Raw genomic sequence first — 16,015 nt, forward strand, 5'->3', positions numbered from 1 at the left:
GTCCCTCTTAGAGACTTTTTTACCAAACGGGAGGGACTTTTTAGGGACTAAACTAGGTATTTGAGACTAAATGAAGAAGACTCTTAAGGAGAGTCTTTTTGGGACTTTTTGGGACTTTTCCAACAATGCCCCTCCATGCACCCATTGGCCCGCCACCCCATGGTGTTGTTTGATTGTTATTTTTCTATATACTAAGGGCAACATGGTCATTTAATAACCTCTAGGAAGGGAATAGGGACTTTTTAGTCTTGAAAAACAAACAGGGAAATACTTTTTAATTGGGACTAGAAAAAGTCCTAGGACTAGAGAACCAAACACCACCTTAGGTTGTGCACCGCAACCAAGGTGGAGAGAGAAACAAAAAAACTTAATGTTTATTTGCTAATTAATACCATTGCATGCAACGAACTGATCACTACATGTCATATTTGGTAGTCTCAAGTCATTAAAAGCATACACGCCTCATATCTCTTATTGGTTGATTCCTTTATTTATGTCAAAAAAACAAAAAACAACGTGAGAGTTAATGCACCATGCCTATGTGTTTTGGGACTATTTGATTTTCGTAAGATGGCTTACAAACCTAGACAGAGGGAGTACTAAATTGCACAAGAACACAAAGCATTTACTACACAACAACATTATTTCAATTAGCATCATGATAGTCCGCCCAATGATAACTGGTTCCAACAATGGGCATTTGTCTCGGTGAGAAGCCAACTCCAAATGAACCTTAAGCTGAATCCATGCAGCAAGAAAAAACAGAACACATGTCACTAGTAGTATCTTGATAGTCCAAATCTACTACTTTGTTGCCTTCTTTTCAACTGCTAACGCCAAAAATCACAAGACATGCCCAATGTCAAACCATGCCAATAAGAATGAATATTGCATTAAAAAATTCAGTGTTTACAAGTAAATTCAGCGTGAGCTACAGCTCCGACATAGCAACGTTCTCCATAAAAGAATTACTCGGATGTAGTCATAACACGACACAGTAGAATAGTAACATGCTTGGATGCGTCATCAAAACTTTCCTCTCGTGATAAGGGGGGAGACCGGCGTGCATGTTCTGCATCAGCATTGGACTTTCCTCACTTGTATGTGGTGGGTAGATTCCTCTCTCCAGATCGACTGCGACCCGCTCTGAACCAGGGTGACATAGTCCCCTTCATTCATGTATTTCGCATCCTGTCAAAATGTCCAAGAAACCCATGATTGATCAGAAAGAAACTTGGGGACTTTGGGGAGCGAAACTTCATGACAAACCAGCATGTTTATATTGTCAGAATGATGATAAAAGGTTTGACTTTGTGAAGCACATGGACTTACCAGCAAGCTGGTAATTGCTCTTGAGAAAGTCTCTTCCGCGTCATCTGAGAACTCCATGAGAATAGGAACCACGCCCTGATAGAGTGCCAGCCGTTGCTTCACTCGTACTCTGCAACAACAGTGGAATGACATCATCAATACTCCAGAGCATCTATTTCCCATTCTGATCATTTATTTGAGTGGATGCTAGGTATCACAGATCAATGCAAAACCCACTCCCATAGTAGATTTCACAAGAGGAAAGCAGCATGGTTAAAAACCACAAAAGAACATACTCATTAGTGAATGCATATACGGTGGACGAGGGACGGTAGTGGCTCAGAAGGACAGCCATGGAGCCCACACGTGTAAACACAATGATCGGTGTACGAAGGGTGTTCGCCATCATTGTAGCATGAGATCCGAACATTTTACTTAATTGGCTTTTGCAGAAGTCATCGTTGAGCAGCGCCTACAAGAATAATCATGAGAAAACATGGGTTAAAACAAAAGGTATAAGATGGTTAGTCTAAGTAGTGAACATCAAATAGAGCAGAAGGCACCGCATAGTGGGTTGAAAGTGCAGCAGCTGGAAAAAAGCGATCATACCTTTGGACGTGCAACAAGACTGGGAGCTTTAGCTGGGTCGTATAGGCTGGATTCTGTTCTAAGTGCCACAGTGTGCATCACCTTTACTGCCTTCAATGGGTACCTAAGCACATGAAAAAGCACAGATGTAAGTCCAATGCAATGTTATAGACCAATGTAGATCTGTACCCTCTAGAAATGCCTCTGTGATTGCTTAATTGATATACACAATAAATAAAAGGGATTTAAAAGCTATGACAGGTTAAAACTTACTTCCCGTGGGCAGTTTCACCAGATAGCATAATGGCATCAGCAGCTTCCCGAACAGCAATGGCTATATCAGAGACTTCAGCCCTTGTTGGAGTTGGATGATCTATCATGCTTTCTAACATATTTGTTGCAACAATTACTGGTTTCTGCATGCTTCGGCATGTTCTGATAATCTCCTCCTGTAAAGGTAAAATAGTTGCAGTTTAAATGCAACTGATGCTTCGTTGCATTTTAGGTATATTAAGAAAAAGTACAGAAGGATGAATCTTTTTCTTTACTCCAAAATTTATATAGACATGCTCTGGTAAATGCAGTGGTTTTTTTAGTCTCACCTGTAGTAAAGGAACTTCCTCAATTGGAAGTTCAGCACCAAGATCTCCACGAGCCACCATTGCCTATGAACATTTCAAGAAGTTCAGTATTTAGCAGTAATAAATTACACTGTTCAGGATATCAGTAACTGGTACCATATCAGTCGGGGCTGATAAGGGATTAATCGGTGAATCGGCCATTTAACTGAATATATCGGTAACCCATTTATCGGTAGGTTAACTAGGGCCATATCTATATATCCGAGGCTACATAGCAACATACATTGTACTGAATGTCTAAATATGCAATCCTAGGCTACATAGCAACAAGAGTGTTACCTTGATGTTCTGATGATATATAGATCAACATAGAAGAGCAGAAACAACAACAACACAGCAACAGTAATTGTACGTCACTATATAACATCAAATGAGAGCAGCACAGTAACAGTACTATCTAGAAACATAAGAGAACAGCACAGCAGCAGCAGTACATCAGCATTAACAGAACAACACGAGTTGTGCTTCTGTTCTTGGCATAGGAGAGTAGTTCTGGGCCAAAATATCTCAGTTAATCGGCACAGCCAATAATTCAGCCTGACAACCGATAAATCAGCTTGTCAGACCGATTAACTGGGCCTCCCAGTTAATGGGCCGAATAGGCCTTTCTTGTATCGGAGGGGGGTCGAACAGCAGTTAACTGCAGTTAAATCAGCCGATATTTGTAACAATGATAAATTAGTCCACTAAGGTTGCAATATATATATATTTTTTTCGTTATCTCAAACATAAGACCTGCATGCAGCATGTGCAGGATAAATCTAGACTTAAATAGACCAATGGAATTCATACGCCATATAAGAATGATGTGTTTGAAGTTTCAATAAACATGATCCACTACTCACTCATGACAGCTATCTAAGGAAATTTACATGTGGGAAGGAGTTGCTATTTGTTTTGACATGAATGAACTGATACATTCAAGGCCTTACCCCATCTGAAGCAGCAATAATGGACTGGAGGTTTGGGATTGAATCAGCACTCTCAATTTTTGGAATAACATGTATATCCGCATTAGCACCTGGGTATGAAAGAGCAAAGAAAATATTGAGTAAGCTCCCAATATAGATATCCAGGACTTCCAAAGATGATAGAGAACATTACTTTTCAGGTAAGCCTTGAGTTCATGAATAACTTTGGCATCCTTCACAAACGAAACAGCATAGAAATCAACACCATTTTCGACGCCAAACTTGATATCTTCCCAATCCTTCTCTGTTGGGGCAGAAGCATGTCATGTCAGGATTCTGTGCACACCTCTGAGACAATTGAAAATGTTAAGGAAGAAACCAATTAACCTGTTATAGATGGCAGAGTTGCGCTCTTTCCGCGCACATTAAGGTGGCGCCTTGATTTCAACTCCCCACCATCGACTACTACACACTTGACTGTGTCAGCTGTTTTCAACTTCACAGCAAGCGACATCATTCCTCCTGTTAACACAAACAATGCAATGAAGGATTAGTAACTCCAACGTTCTGTATTGTTTACCTGCAAACAAGACAATTTGATTTTGAAGGACAGCCAAATAATCTGATAGAATGAACAGTAAAACTCCCTCTCATTCACAATATGAGTAGTCTAAGACACAACCACACTCTAGAAAGCAACACATTGACCATAATTTTCTAAAAGAATATGTTGCTCCCTATGCCGATAATTATTTCTATATTGATGCTCAAAACCTAAAAAATATTTGAGTGGCACAAAATTTGAAACTGCTAATATTATGAAATAGCGGGATTGGAGTTTTAACCAGGAACAGTTGTAGAGAAAATATGAGGGCATGCACTTGCTTTAAAGAGAATTTAATCATCGACATGAAATTATTAGCTAAATGGTGACAGGCCAGTCCTCACCATCCACCAACAGTATGTCACCAGCTTCAACATCGCTTATGAAGTCATCGTAATTCACACTGACAGTGTCTTCGGTGCTCACCCCTCTTTTAATCGTGAAATTGAACTCTTGACCTTCTGCAAGCATGATTGGCTCAGGAAGATCCCCACTTCGCACTTCCGGACCCTGCATCGCTGAACCTTAATCATCTTGCCGCATTTGACTGCTGCATTTAATTTAATGAATTCAGTCGTGACATACCTTTGTGTCCAGCATAATAGCGATAGTGTTGCCATCAGTGTTCTCTGCGTTGTACTCCTTGACCAAATCAATCACTTTTTGGTGTGACTGGTGGTCACCATGGGACATATTCATACGCGCAACATTCATTCCAGTCTCTGCAAGCTTCCATATCATCTCACGAGTGTTGGTCGAGGGGCCTATGGTGCAGACTATCTTTGTCTTCCTCCGGGGACTCACATCCACTGCTTGTGAGGTGGCGTCAGTACTGACATCAGTATTGCTCTGCATGCAAACAAGATAAATCAGTCACCGAATGAACCACATGTTTGGAATGGCTAAATCTCTCATCGCGTTTAGCATATTGCAAAGCAAAAGTAGCAGGGAAACAAATGGGTTGTTAGCTAAACAATCCAGAAATTGCTCAAGAGCTGCCATAGAGGATGAATTGCCTCCAATAATCATCAGCCAGCCATTTTTCAAGTTCGGACCGGTTTTTTTTTGTAGTAAGATCAGAGCAATATAAAAGGAGCTTGCAGTTCCCCGAATGTAATGTGGTAGAGATGAGCAGATCAAAAGCCCTATACGGGTGACGGGGCGAGGCTATCGCAAGCTGGAACAGATCACGTCGGAGTCTCAAGCACTGCGCTCGGGATCAAACCATCGGTCACTAACGAAGTGCGCGGCAAGGACGACGCTATATAATAAGCACAAACAAACAAATCCCAGCAAGACAGGAAACGGCGAACCCAACCGCGGTGCTCGGAATCAAAATCGCCGAACACTGCAAGAGCGCGGAGCGACCAGGCCAGCCGCTGGCTCGAGCGGCCCGCATCGAACACCGAGAGCATAAGGCAAGTCTCTACTCGGCGCACATGGTGGAGCAGTACTAGGGAAGCAAGAAGAACGCGCGCAGCAGGGACGGGGAGAGCCGTCGGACGCTCACCAGAGCGGAGAGGGAGCCGTTGGTCCCGGCGACGGAGAGATCCGCCGCCACCTTCTCAGAGGCGGAGGTCCGCAGCACCCGCGCGGCGACCGCCCGCCTGGGCTGCGGGGGCGCCGCCACCGCCGCGGCCGGCCTGGCCACGCGCGCCGTCGCGGCGAACCCGCGCACCATCTCCGCCGCCGCCGCCATTGCTTGGAGGACGCCCCGCGGTTCGCGCTAGAGACGGGAATAGGGAGGAGCTGGTGGTCGTGGAGAGAGGGAGGGTTAATGTTGGGAGGAGCTGCGAGGAGGGGAGCACCGCCCGTTCCCTCCGTGGGCCGGGCCTTTATACGCCGACTGGTGGTTGTGGGGGGCCTCCGGAGGCCCCGGAGCCAGGCGGCGCGGTCCATCCGATGCGCCTCCGCTCGTCGTCGCCTCGGTTCCAACGCCCAAGAAAAGGTTCCAGCGCCCAAGAGACCCGGAGACCAGCGTGCCTGCCTGGCACGAGCCAGTTTCGTGCGGGACCCGCTGGGGGCAGCGAAATGGTGGGCTGCTTGTTGCCAAGCGTCTATTTTGTACACGCACACGCAACATTGCACACAAGTCAAGTCAAGTGCACCTCACACGTGGTTATTTTTTCCTTGCTCATTTTATTGCTCGTCAGGAAACATGGTTACAGTCAGCGGCGCGGCCACCAGCCTGACCAAAATAAAGCTGCTCATGAGGGCGAGCATAAATTCCTGTATCTCACAAGCTGAATGAGCTGAACGTTGAATCTGAACCATTAAATGCAAGAAGTTGTGACTCATCTCCACTACTATTAAACAAACAAGTTGAGGCAGAAATATTAGATCTCAACCACATATCCCATCATTCATCAATTGACCAGATTGTCCCAATGTTGTATCACATCAAATTCACATATTTACTAATTAATTTTAACCATCTCCGTAATATCTTAAATAGGAATTATTGCACCTTAAGTATACCTTCATTAGGATACAAAGCATCACGTCACATATAATCATCAGAACACTAAAATAGGAATCATTTCATCTTAATTACACTTTCATTAAGAAATAAATCATGACACCATATATCATGTAATTGGGAAAACACATTAGCCAAATATAACGCCGCCGCACACCTTCCACTCCTTCCACCACGTACATCCTCCTCCAAAACTGCCCACGCTCAGCTAGAAAAACTTTCACACTGTATCCTCGTGCTCGCGCCGCCAGGGCCGAACCTGCGCATGCCCTACTCTCTCTCCCATCGCATGCCACCCCGACTCAACCTTTTGTGGGAGAATACTAGAGCGATAGAATGCAACAGCATCCCTCAGAGGTTTCAATATATACCTTTTGCATTAGAAGTTTGCATATGTTAGTGATTCTTTTCTGTATAGGAAATCTCCTCCGCTCAATACAACAAAGTAAATAATTATTCATGTGCCAAAAACAAATCATTACTTCATTATTATGACCTATTGATTTTTAATATTAATTAGTACATCGCTAAACTCTTTTTTGTTGCTGAATGTTTTTTCTTTTCTTTTTTCTTTTTTTCTCTATCTAGTGGTTCCAACAGTTAACTACAGTATGTGAGGTAGTTATTCAACGTCGATACGTCTCCTCTCACTGAAAATGTATCGCCGGAAATCTTGAAATAAATACAAGATAAATGCGAGCACCGGGATTTGAATCCTGATGGACTGGGATACCACTGTCCATCTAACCATCTCAACCACATGTCCTGCGTGTTCCCGCAAAATACGAAAATAATTACAATTGTAGTATATGCGTCCTCCCATAGGTGGCATGGTCCGCAGATCCGAACCCAGCCCGTACCAACGTCCTCCGATGCGTACTGATTGGGCCCACTGGCCGGTGCAATCAGAACGGCCGCGTGCGCGGAGAGGAATATGCCACGCGAGGCGGATCCTGTTTGGGGGGATGGGCGGTTGGGGACTTCTCGGGCCGCGCGGAGACGGCAATGTGTCGGACGATGCAGACAAGAACAAACTGGCTGGAGCGAGTTTTTCCTCCAAAAGAAAACAAGGGCAAGTTGGCCGGAGCTCGTCGCGCCTGCCCTGCCCTGCGTGCGGAGCTAGGCTATGCGAGTAAACGTTCCCGTCGAGGCGATGTGGACGGAGAAAACGATGACAAACATCCATCTCCCTTTCCTGCCTCCATCACCACCACCGTGTGTGGCGTAGCCAGCGAGCTATATCTCGCTACTTTGTTCAAACAAAAAAAGGAAGCAGGATATATCTCAGCCTCTCGAGTCCTGGCGTATGGCTCCCCGAGTTTCGGCGTGAGATCTCAACTGCCTGCCCAAGTCGGCAGCGTGCCTCTCACGCCTGAGAACACGCACGCCAATTTTTCTCCTTCTGATTTACCGGCGCAAAATCGTTCTGCGCCACCACAATTTACTGTATTGTGTGAATCGAACCTTCCATAGTTATGGGAGATACCGGACAAGTATAAACATCAGTGCACACGCCGTTTGTTCGTCGGTTCATCGATCTGGCCTCATGGCAGATGAATCCCAGGGCCGACAAGACCGATAAATAAACCCTGGCTAATACGGAAAACACCGTTCGGCTCGTGCAGATTATTCTGATGTACACAAGGTAGACTGCTTTTGTTTTTGTTTTCGCGGTCACAAGAAAACACACTTCACAACCAGGGTGATGCTTCCCAAGGGACAACAGAAAAAGGAGTGGGGAACAACACTTGCCACCGATCGTTACAGGTTTCGACGCCGAGGTGCAAGAGAGGTCTCATGTCAGCTCTATGGACTTCAAGGAGAACACAAACCGCTCTGCTGACAGTGATTAAGAGTCGACTCCAAACGGAAGAACCGCGGCCGCCACTGCCCTCCCCTCTTCATTCAGAATATTATAGGTCGAAGCCGCATTCCTCTGCCAAACAAATATGGGCCGTTATGTATCACAGTATCGAAGTTTGTGTTTCGAATTGAGATTTTCAGCATAGACGCTATGTTGTACTTGGAGGGGGGAAATGCATTTGAACTTTACCGAATCGATGGCCTCCAGTTTCATCCCAGTTGACCGAATGAACTTGCGCAGCTCAGGACTGACTGGCTGGACGTATTTCCCGCAACCAAGAATCAGAATCTCTGGAGAAACACGGTATATTGGATGTTAATAACCAAGTAACGCTAATTTGGTTCAGAAATACAAACAACAGAACTGTCCACCCCTGGGCCCTGAGGAAATATTGTTAATTTTTAACAATGAACTTGGATAAACTACTAGAGCAACATGTTGAACCACAACACGGAAGTAAAAAAAACAGACCGCAATATCTTGAACGCGTAAACAATATTCATTTTTACTAAACATGAAATGGCCACCCTTGGGAACCATGCTCATCTGACACGATAAAATTATGATAAGAAAATGTCATGTATAACTGTAGGGTGCTGGCCAAGATACCTGGGATTGGGTGCACAATTTTGAAGATTGATAAACTGCATTATTGAAGGAATATAAGTTGTCAGTAAATAACAAACAAACAGGAATAGATTCAACAGCGCTACTGCAAACAAATGGTATCACATGGTCTAATAGAGTCATTGCTCAAGACATATATACAGCAGATAGTACATTACTGTGCAAACCTTTACCTTTCAGCAGTTATATCCGCAAATGTTTTGGGTGTCCAGGTCATTATCTTGTTTTCTACTATCAGCAAGCTCCCTTCATACTTTACATTGTTAATCTTGAATCCAGTGTCATCGTAACTGCAGAGTATTTCAGTCATCTGATCAAATACACAAGTTCCACATAACTAAATGAGATAGTAGAATGAAATTTTCTTCAGAACTACACACAACTGAAAGCATAACAAGAGAAATCTAAGCCCCAAGTCATGGCAAATTCAAGTGTGTCCCCAATCACTATTTTTGACAATCTTGGTTACTCTTGCCAATTGTATATAAGCGAGACTGAGATGATGATTCTCAGGAAAGGAACCAAAGTTAGCAAACTAAAGGGGAATGTTAAAAAAATCCACTATGTGTTGTACTATCCACCCCTCATGACAGTAGAGCAAAGTGATTCTCATAAGAGAAAGTAAGAAACAGGTGCACCTCTCCCAGCTTTATATTGAATCTAAGAACAAGATCAGTACCTGTGAATCATTTATTTTTCTCTTGTTCCTTAGCTAAGTTCCTGTGGAATATTGTGGAATGTGCTCTAGGGAACCAGAGAGCTCCAATGTCTTTTTTCGACCTGTGCCAGAACTGGTTGTCTAGCTATACTGGCAAAGATAGGGTAGTTGTTTTATTGGGTACTGCTGCTCTCTTGTGGTCTATATGGAAAACAAGGAACAAATCCAGTTTTCAAAGTGTCATGCCTACAGATCCTACTGGCATTATCTTTCTTGTTTGTTCCCTAATTGACTCTTGGAAAAATCTGCAGAAAAGAGGGGTACAAAACATGCTGCATCAGGTGTCTAGACGGATCGTGAGGGTGACTCGTGATGTCTTCAGAGGTGGGCATGGTTTGGCGCCGCATGTGAGAAGGATCTTGTGAAGCTAGCCGCTGGAAATGCTTGCTGGCCTCGAAGCCTTTATGTTAATTTGGTTGTCGTCCTTTACTCTGTTGATACCTTTGTAGGTAGTGTGACACTAGGCCTTTTCTGGGCTAGTTTTGGGTAGATTGAAGCATCCTGACGTGGTGATATATATCAGCGGTGTGATGATTAGGCTTGCTACGCTGGAGCATCCTGGTGTGGTTCTAGATCAGTGATGTAATGGTTGGTTTGTTGCCCTGTAAACAAGTCCATTTTCATAATGAAAATGAGGGCCGTGTGGCCCCTTCGGTCGAAAAAAAACAAGATCAGTACAAGGCTAAGTCATACTATGCAACTTAACAAGGAAAACAGGTACAATAAAACAACCGTGTGACAGCCTTACGCATCAGAAGTTTAAAATAATGGTTCCCCAAAACAATACATGTAAATAACTCTGAGGTTTTGAATGCCCAAACCACTAGATGTTTTTCATGCATAGCGGCTTCCAGCTACCAACGGCAATTCTGTTTGTTTTCCTTATCATTCAACCTGCCCCCAACACCCCCAGGATAAGAACTAAGAAACCACTTTTACACCTAGCTAATTTCTTTTTGGCTTTCTAAATAATAGGCTAGTGGTCTTCCTAAAACCAAAATAATTTGAGAGGCAAAAATGACAGTTCGCAGCCTAAAAAAAGTCGCTCAAACATGTTGTGTTCCCCTTCATTCAGCAAAAAAGGAGATTGATTCACTTTTGTTGAAGTTACTGGTCAATCCTCAGAAATTATTCATAGCAGTACGTGAGTACAGCATCATTTTCAGATTCCTAGCAACTAAAGGGGAAAAAAGGAAAAATGGCAGCTGCATCCCTTTACTTGCAAGCAATAATATGAGTTAACCATCCTATATCAAGATGATCACTTCTAATCAAAACCTCTTCAGTCTCACTCCATCTGCTAGAAAATGTCATTGAAATTCCTGATATGAATTATCAACGTAAGTATCTAAAGCATTCGTCTGGTTTAATCCTACAAACAGCTAGGATTAGTAGGTAGAACAAGAGTATCTACAGGCTACAGCACTCTCCTGTGGGCAGTATCTGGTTTTAAGAGAAGAACATCAGTTTGTAACCAAACTTCCGGGCACTGATCAACCACAGGACCCTTCAGATAATTTTGTAAGTAATTAAACCTCCAGATACTGACGGATTTGAGTGATATTTTGTAACCTGTTATTTTGGGAAGAGAGTACATTGATTAATCTACCACTACCAGGATGATTCTTCGACCATACATCAAACATTGAGCTTAAAACGCAATCATGGTCAATCTCATTCCACAAATCTACATATCCACGGATATATTTTGAAGAAGGCAATCTGGCTATCGCACAGCAAAAGCTGAAAACAATTGAAATGGAACGGGGGGGATGTAAGGAGAGGTTACGTTTGGAAGCGGAGCTGGTCTTCGGGGACGGTGTCGATGAGGTTGATCTGGTCGTAGAGCGAGAAGGTCCTCCTGATCAAGCCAAATCCACATCCCGGTCAAATCAAATCCAGCACGCGTCATCCACCAGCATCGCCTACGAAGGAGGGGGAAGCCGATGCGTACCTGAGAGACGGGAGGTGCCTGAGCCTGGGAGCGTTGGAGTTGGAGATGGAATCGCTCCGCAGCGACCTCACCAGCGTCGCCAGCGCCTTTTGCCCCCGCGCCGCCGCCATGTCCTCCTCCTCTTCCTCGCCGCCGGTCGGTGGGGGCGTGTCCTGTTCTAGGGGGTTCGGGAGTTTTCGACCCACCACCTCTGGAATGTTTCGAATTGCGAATGGCTCCTTACATGGACAGCCCACGTGGCCCATGTTGCAGTTGACTGGGCTGGGCCTCGAATTATTCTGAGGCTGCGCTGTGCGACGGCGACGGCGACGACGACGACGACCAGGAGATGGCTGCGGCGGCGGGGGGCGGCGGAGGAGCGAAGGCGACGGTGGCGGAGCAGATAGGGCAGGCGGTGCAGTCCACCTCCAACCTTCTCCAGCTCATGGAGCAGTCCTCCCCTGCCCAGGTCTCCCTCCCCCTCTCTTCCTCTCTCCTTGTCTGTTTCTTGCTGTTTCGCATCCGTTTGGATGTGATACAAGAGCAACAATTTGTCAAGTCTGGGGAATTTCGACAGGAAGTAGGTGCTGATTCGTGCAGACTGTTTATTCAGGTGCCCCCAAGGGTGTGAATCTTGCGATAGACGTGGTAGTTCCTCCTTGCAGTTAGGTTTTGAATGAATTTCCACGCCATTGTGATTGCTTCCTAGTTAATCTGTTGCATCTTATAATCTAATATTTTGTGTCAAGACCGCATTGAACATTTTGTCCACATTTATCAAGTAGTGAGAGCTTTGATTGGCATTGAGAAAGTTGCAAAAATACTGCTCTGGAGTGTTCAGATGCAGCATGGTATTACAGTTCTAGATTATTTGTGTGCTTTCATTCTTGTCCAGACCTCGTGGTGCTTAATCAATCAGATTGCTAGTGGAAGTCACCCTGATTGCGATAATGTTCTGTCCCCCAAAATATCGAAGTTACAAGCCTACAATTACAAAATATGCTAGTTCACTGAATTCAGGAGTCTCAGTATAATTTTGACTATGGGGTCTGTGTCCAGAATAAATATTTTGTATCATTGTGCTAACACAGGGTCCTTTTTGTCACAGGTCCACTTGGCTAAACTCCCTAAGAATCTCTTGGCAAAAGCATCTCTTACAAAGAACACAGAGCAAGTAAAATGTCATTTTGCATTGATGTGAAATTATATCCCTGTAATGTAGCTATTGACATTTGTATCCTAACATATTCTAGGTGCTACAACAACTACCTAATGTAATTTCTTCCTTGGATGCTTTTATGGACAGTAGTTTGCAAAGGTGACTGCCCGAACTTCATGTCATTTACACAGTCATCTTGCTAATAATATTCTAAAGCACCTGTAGCTTTTCCAAAGAGCTTCTTTAACCATAATTTATTCTCTACATATTTCTACCGCATGGTTGAAGGTACTTTTCCTCTTTGTCACCTGTGGTAACATCATATTTTAAACTATGCAGCGCATCTCAAATTAAGACTGTCACACAACTGTTGTCAAACATGGAGACCACCCAGCTCAAATCTATTTTGCCTGCCTCTCGATTACAGAAAGATCAAAAGAATACTGAGCCTGGAGAACTCAGGGTTGACTGATGTGTTCACTGTGGCTTATGCGAAAAGGTAGTTTAGTGTTTCTTCTTTGGGCCACCTCTTATTCTTGTTTGTTTGGTGCATAAATGCATTGATTTTTGTTAACAAATTATCTCCAATTGAACTAATCTTTGCTAGTGTTTATTTTAAAATTCAGTGTGATTGAAAGCAAACTAAACACTAGCTTTGGGTTATTCATGAAAGCTGCTTGGTCAATCATCACTTCGTCACTACATTTGACATGTTTCGGTGATTGACTAAAACTCAGAATTTTCTACTTCAAATCGCATATTGTTGTATTGGATGTGGACCATCTATTTCTTTACTGTGCTAGGCAGTAGGCACAACGTCATGCCTGAAATTGTGTCTGAGAATCGTTTGGGGTTAATGGTAACTGCAGAATGTGGAACTAGTAAAGATCTCAGGATTACTTGTTTGCTCCCCATGTTTACCCTACCAAAAATGTGGTTAGCCAATATTTTGGTTGAGGTTTTGCATGCCTGTGAGTTGGCCAACATTGGCTAGAAAAATGAACTAGAGTTGCGAAAGAGCATTGGCATGCCAAAAAGTTGGCAATCATCCAAACAAGGACCAATGTTTTGGCCATGACCAAAAAATTCGGTAGGGTGGACATTGGTGGCAATTCAAACATACCCTGAACTCATTTTTCTTTTGCAAACTGTTTTTTGTTGGCATGTGGAACCTTTGTATCTCTTTTTCATTCAAACGGAGGGATTGCTTCATCTAAACAAACTGATTCATTTTTTTTCCATTTCATAGCAAATCTTGGCATCTCACCAAAGCCTAGGCTTAGCTGACTTCTGCTGGAGAACCAAGGTAGTAACTGAAGAATTGTACTAGTTAACAAGACTCAGGTGGCGGGTGGCTCTGGAATGTGCAAAGGGCCCTTGTTGTGTTTCAGAGACGATGAGATCTACATAGTGAGCTTAGGGATACTTCTTTTAAACTTTAGACCTTTAGTGTGGGTTCTGTAGAACTGTGAAACCATTATCTGTGTGCACTGTGGTTTGGATGATCTGTAGAACTGTGAAACCATTATCTATGTGCACTGTTGTTTGAATGGCTCGAGGTAACGGGCCTGCTGTCACTGTCATAATGCTTACTGCAAATTATGTTGATACCCTGAGGAATTATCTCAGCTAAACGAGATACTCGATCGCATCCAGAGCTTATCAATCTCGGACAGTCAGACCTCGGTTTATGACAAGATCAGACTTAAAGCCGACGATCGGGAAATGTACGTCCCACCCGCCACCCACCTAGTCGCCACAGTCGATGATTTAACCGGCGTGTTAGACTACGCGGAGGCTACCGACATGGATGAAGATGTGGACGGCCCTCCAGAAACCACTACGCCGTTGGTCAACACCGGCAAGTGGACCGCAACATCTACTTATGATGTACTCCTTCCCGGTGAAAAATGTACATCTAGAAATTTTAAGACGAATTATAGAGTGGAGTAAAAAATGCATTGGGAAATTGCAAGCGACCATCTCTCTCCTCTTTAATTACCCAACCCCCAATGAGCTAAGTGCATGTAGCAATTAATAAGACTATGTATAGAATGCTATTGGTCTTGATTACCGTGTGAGAAAATACTTTAAAGTGCATTGGGAAGATAGAAGTATACTCTTTTATGGACAAATTTTAAATATGAACTTACATTCTTCAGCGGACAGAGGGAGTATACATGGTAGATACTCCCAAGAACCCGTCAAGACGTCGGTGAAGGCACGAGAGAGACACCACTACCAACAACGGTGCGGTAGCTGATGAGGCCGACAATCTAGAGGAGGATTTTCAAGCCTCCTCAGGGCAACAACACAGTCCCGCAGGAATCCCCTAGGACGAAGGATTACCTCTTTGAAGGGGCTGACGACAATTACTTACCTTTGTCCGAGGAGGACGGGAGTAGGGTTTCGGTGACCGCCTCCAGGGGTTGCCATTTGTAAGGGTTCGGTGACCGTGCTCAAGGGTCCCTTAGTGGAATGACGACATCTTGCATTGTGCGAGGGCGTGAGGAGATTACGGTGGCCCTAGTGGCATTTTGGGGAGCATTGTGCCTCCACACAGCAACAAACAAAGATTAGCATCCGCAAGGGTGTGAACTTCGGGATACATCGTCGTCTCTGTGTGCCTCGATTATCTCTTACCCGAGCTATTACTTATGCACTTTACTTTGTGATAGCCATAGTGTTTCATGTTATATATCTTGCTATCACTTAGTTGTTTATATTGCTTATCATAAGTTGTTCATGCACATAGGTGAACCTAGTTGTATTAGGTCATGTGCTTGACAAATTAAACGCTAGTTTATTCCGCATTTGTTAAAGTCTAAACCGTAATTATTTTATTCACAACCCCCCTCTAGGGGACATCCACGATCTTTCAGCCACCCAACATTCCTCTTGTACGTGCAGATACCATTAGAGGTGGTACATTTGTGCTACTTCAGCAAATTTGTTCGAGGGATCAGACTACTGAGTTAACTGAGGGAGATCGGCGACGAGGAGGAGAGAACTCCGACGATGCGCTACTATGACGCCCCTGATTCAACCGTACACTAATTATACACGTAAATGTGTATGATCAAGATTAGGGACTCACGGGAAGATATCACAACACAGCTCTAGACACAAAAAAAAGAAATAAAACAAGCTTCATATTACAAGCCAGGGGCCTCGAATGCT

At 43.9% G+C, this 16,015-nt stretch overlaps 3 protein-coding genes across 5 annotated transcripts; 1 reads left to right on the forward strand and 2 right to left on the reverse strand.

The window, feature by feature from the left end:
- Positions 1–870: 870 nt before the first annotated feature.
- Positions 871–5,872, reverse strand: LOC125513345 (pyruvate kinase isozyme G, chloroplastic). The gene is made up of 12 exons (XM_048678442.1): positions 5,566–5,872; positions 4,641–4,904; positions 4,400–4,565; positions 3,839–3,973; positions 3,645–3,755; positions 3,473–3,561; positions 2,502–2,564; positions 2,173–2,348; positions 1,921–2,023; positions 1,608–1,783; positions 1,333–1,441; positions 871–1,191 (listed from the first exon to the last, which is right to left on the reverse strand). Exons 1-12 carry the CDS (start codon positions 5,752–5,754, stop codon positions 1,078–1,080), a joined length of 1,695 nt encoding a protein of 564 aa, XP_048534399.1. The 5' UTR covers positions 5,755–5,872; the 3' UTR covers positions 871–1,077.
- Positions 5,873–8,128: 2,256 nt separating this feature from the next.
- On the reverse strand, positions 8,129–11,957 carry LOC125513354 (NADH dehydrogenase [ubiquinone] 1 alpha subcomplex assembly factor 3-like). The gene is made up of 6 exons (XM_048678453.1): positions 11,698–11,957; positions 11,533–11,604; positions 9,199–9,315; positions 9,008–9,042; positions 8,588–8,688; positions 8,129–8,470 (listed from the first exon to the last, which is right to left on the reverse strand). Exons 1-6 carry the CDS (start codon positions 11,940–11,942, stop codon positions 8,384–8,386), a joined length of 657 nt encoding a protein of 218 aa, XP_048534410.1. The 5' UTR covers positions 11,943–11,957; the 3' UTR covers positions 8,129–8,383.
- LOC125513362 (tobamovirus multiplication protein 2B) lies at positions 11,943–14,443 on the forward strand. 3 transcript variants are annotated; one of them, XM_048678463.1, is made up of 5 exons: positions 11,943–12,145; positions 12,785–12,850; positions 12,930–12,994; positions 13,175–13,334; positions 14,085–14,443. In XM_048678463.1, the coding sequence occupies exons 1-4, from the start codon at positions 12,026–12,028 to the stop codon at positions 13,305–13,307; spliced, it is 384 nt and encodes a 127-aa protein (XP_048534420.1). In that variant the 5' UTR covers positions 11,943–12,025; the 3' UTR covers positions 13,308–13,334; positions 14,085–14,443. The 3 variants fall into 3 exon arrangements, with proteins under 3 accessions (XP_048534420.1, XP_048534428.1, XP_048534436.1); XM_048678471.1 differs by having other exon boundaries at positions 14,088–14,443; XM_048678479.1 differs by lacking the exon at positions 12,785–12,850 and having other exon boundaries at positions 12,015–12,145.
- The last annotated feature ends 1,572 nt before the right edge of the window (positions 14,444–16,015 follow it).

This window comes from Triticum urartu, chromosome 1, assembly GCF_003073215.2.
Source record: "Triticum urartu cultivar G1812 chromosome 1, Tu2.1, whole genome shotgun sequence".
Classification (NCBI taxonomy): domain Eukaryota; kingdom Viridiplantae; phylum Streptophyta; class Magnoliopsida; order Poales; family Poaceae; genus Triticum; species Triticum urartu.

Bases quoted from the DNA above. Each gene is read 5' to 3' on its own strand.
- LOC125513345 (XM_048678442.1), bottom strand. From the start codon at position 5,754: ATGGCGGCGGCGGCGGAGATGGTGCGCGGGTTCGCCGCGACGGCGCGC. The intron at 2,565-3,472 runs GTAAGGCCTTGA...AAATGTTCATAG, and splicing joins TTATTGCTGCTTCAGATGGG to GCAATGGTGGCTCGTGGAGA. The intron at 2,024-2,172 runs GTAAGTTTTAAC...TCATGTGCTTAG, and splicing joins GGTGAAACTGCCCACGGGAA to GTACCCATTGAAGGCAGTAA.
- LOC125513354 (XM_048678453.1), bottom strand. From the start codon at position 11,942: ATGGGCCACGTGGGCTGTCCATGTAAGGAGCCATTCGCAATTCGAAAC. The intron at 9,316-11,532 runs GTAACCTCTCCT...AATACTCTGCAG, and splicing joins GACCAGCTCCGCTTCCAAAC to TTACGATGACACTGGATTCA. The intron at 8,689-9,007 runs GTATCTTGGCCA...GTGTTTCTCCAG, and splicing joins AATTGTGCACCCAATCCCAG to AGATTCTGATTCTTGGTTGC.
- LOC125513362 (XM_048678463.1), top strand. From the start codon at position 12,026: ATGGCTGCGGCGGCGGGGGGCGGCGGAGGAGCGAAGGCGACGGTGGCG. The intron at 12,146-12,784 runs GTCTCCCTCCCC...TTTTTGTCACAG, and splicing joins AGCAGTCCTCCCCTGCCCAG to GTCCACTTGGCTAAACTCCC. The intron at 12,995-13,174 runs GTGACTGCCCGA...TAAACTATGCAG, and splicing joins ATGGACAGTAGTTTGCAAAG to CGCATCTCAAATTAAGACTG.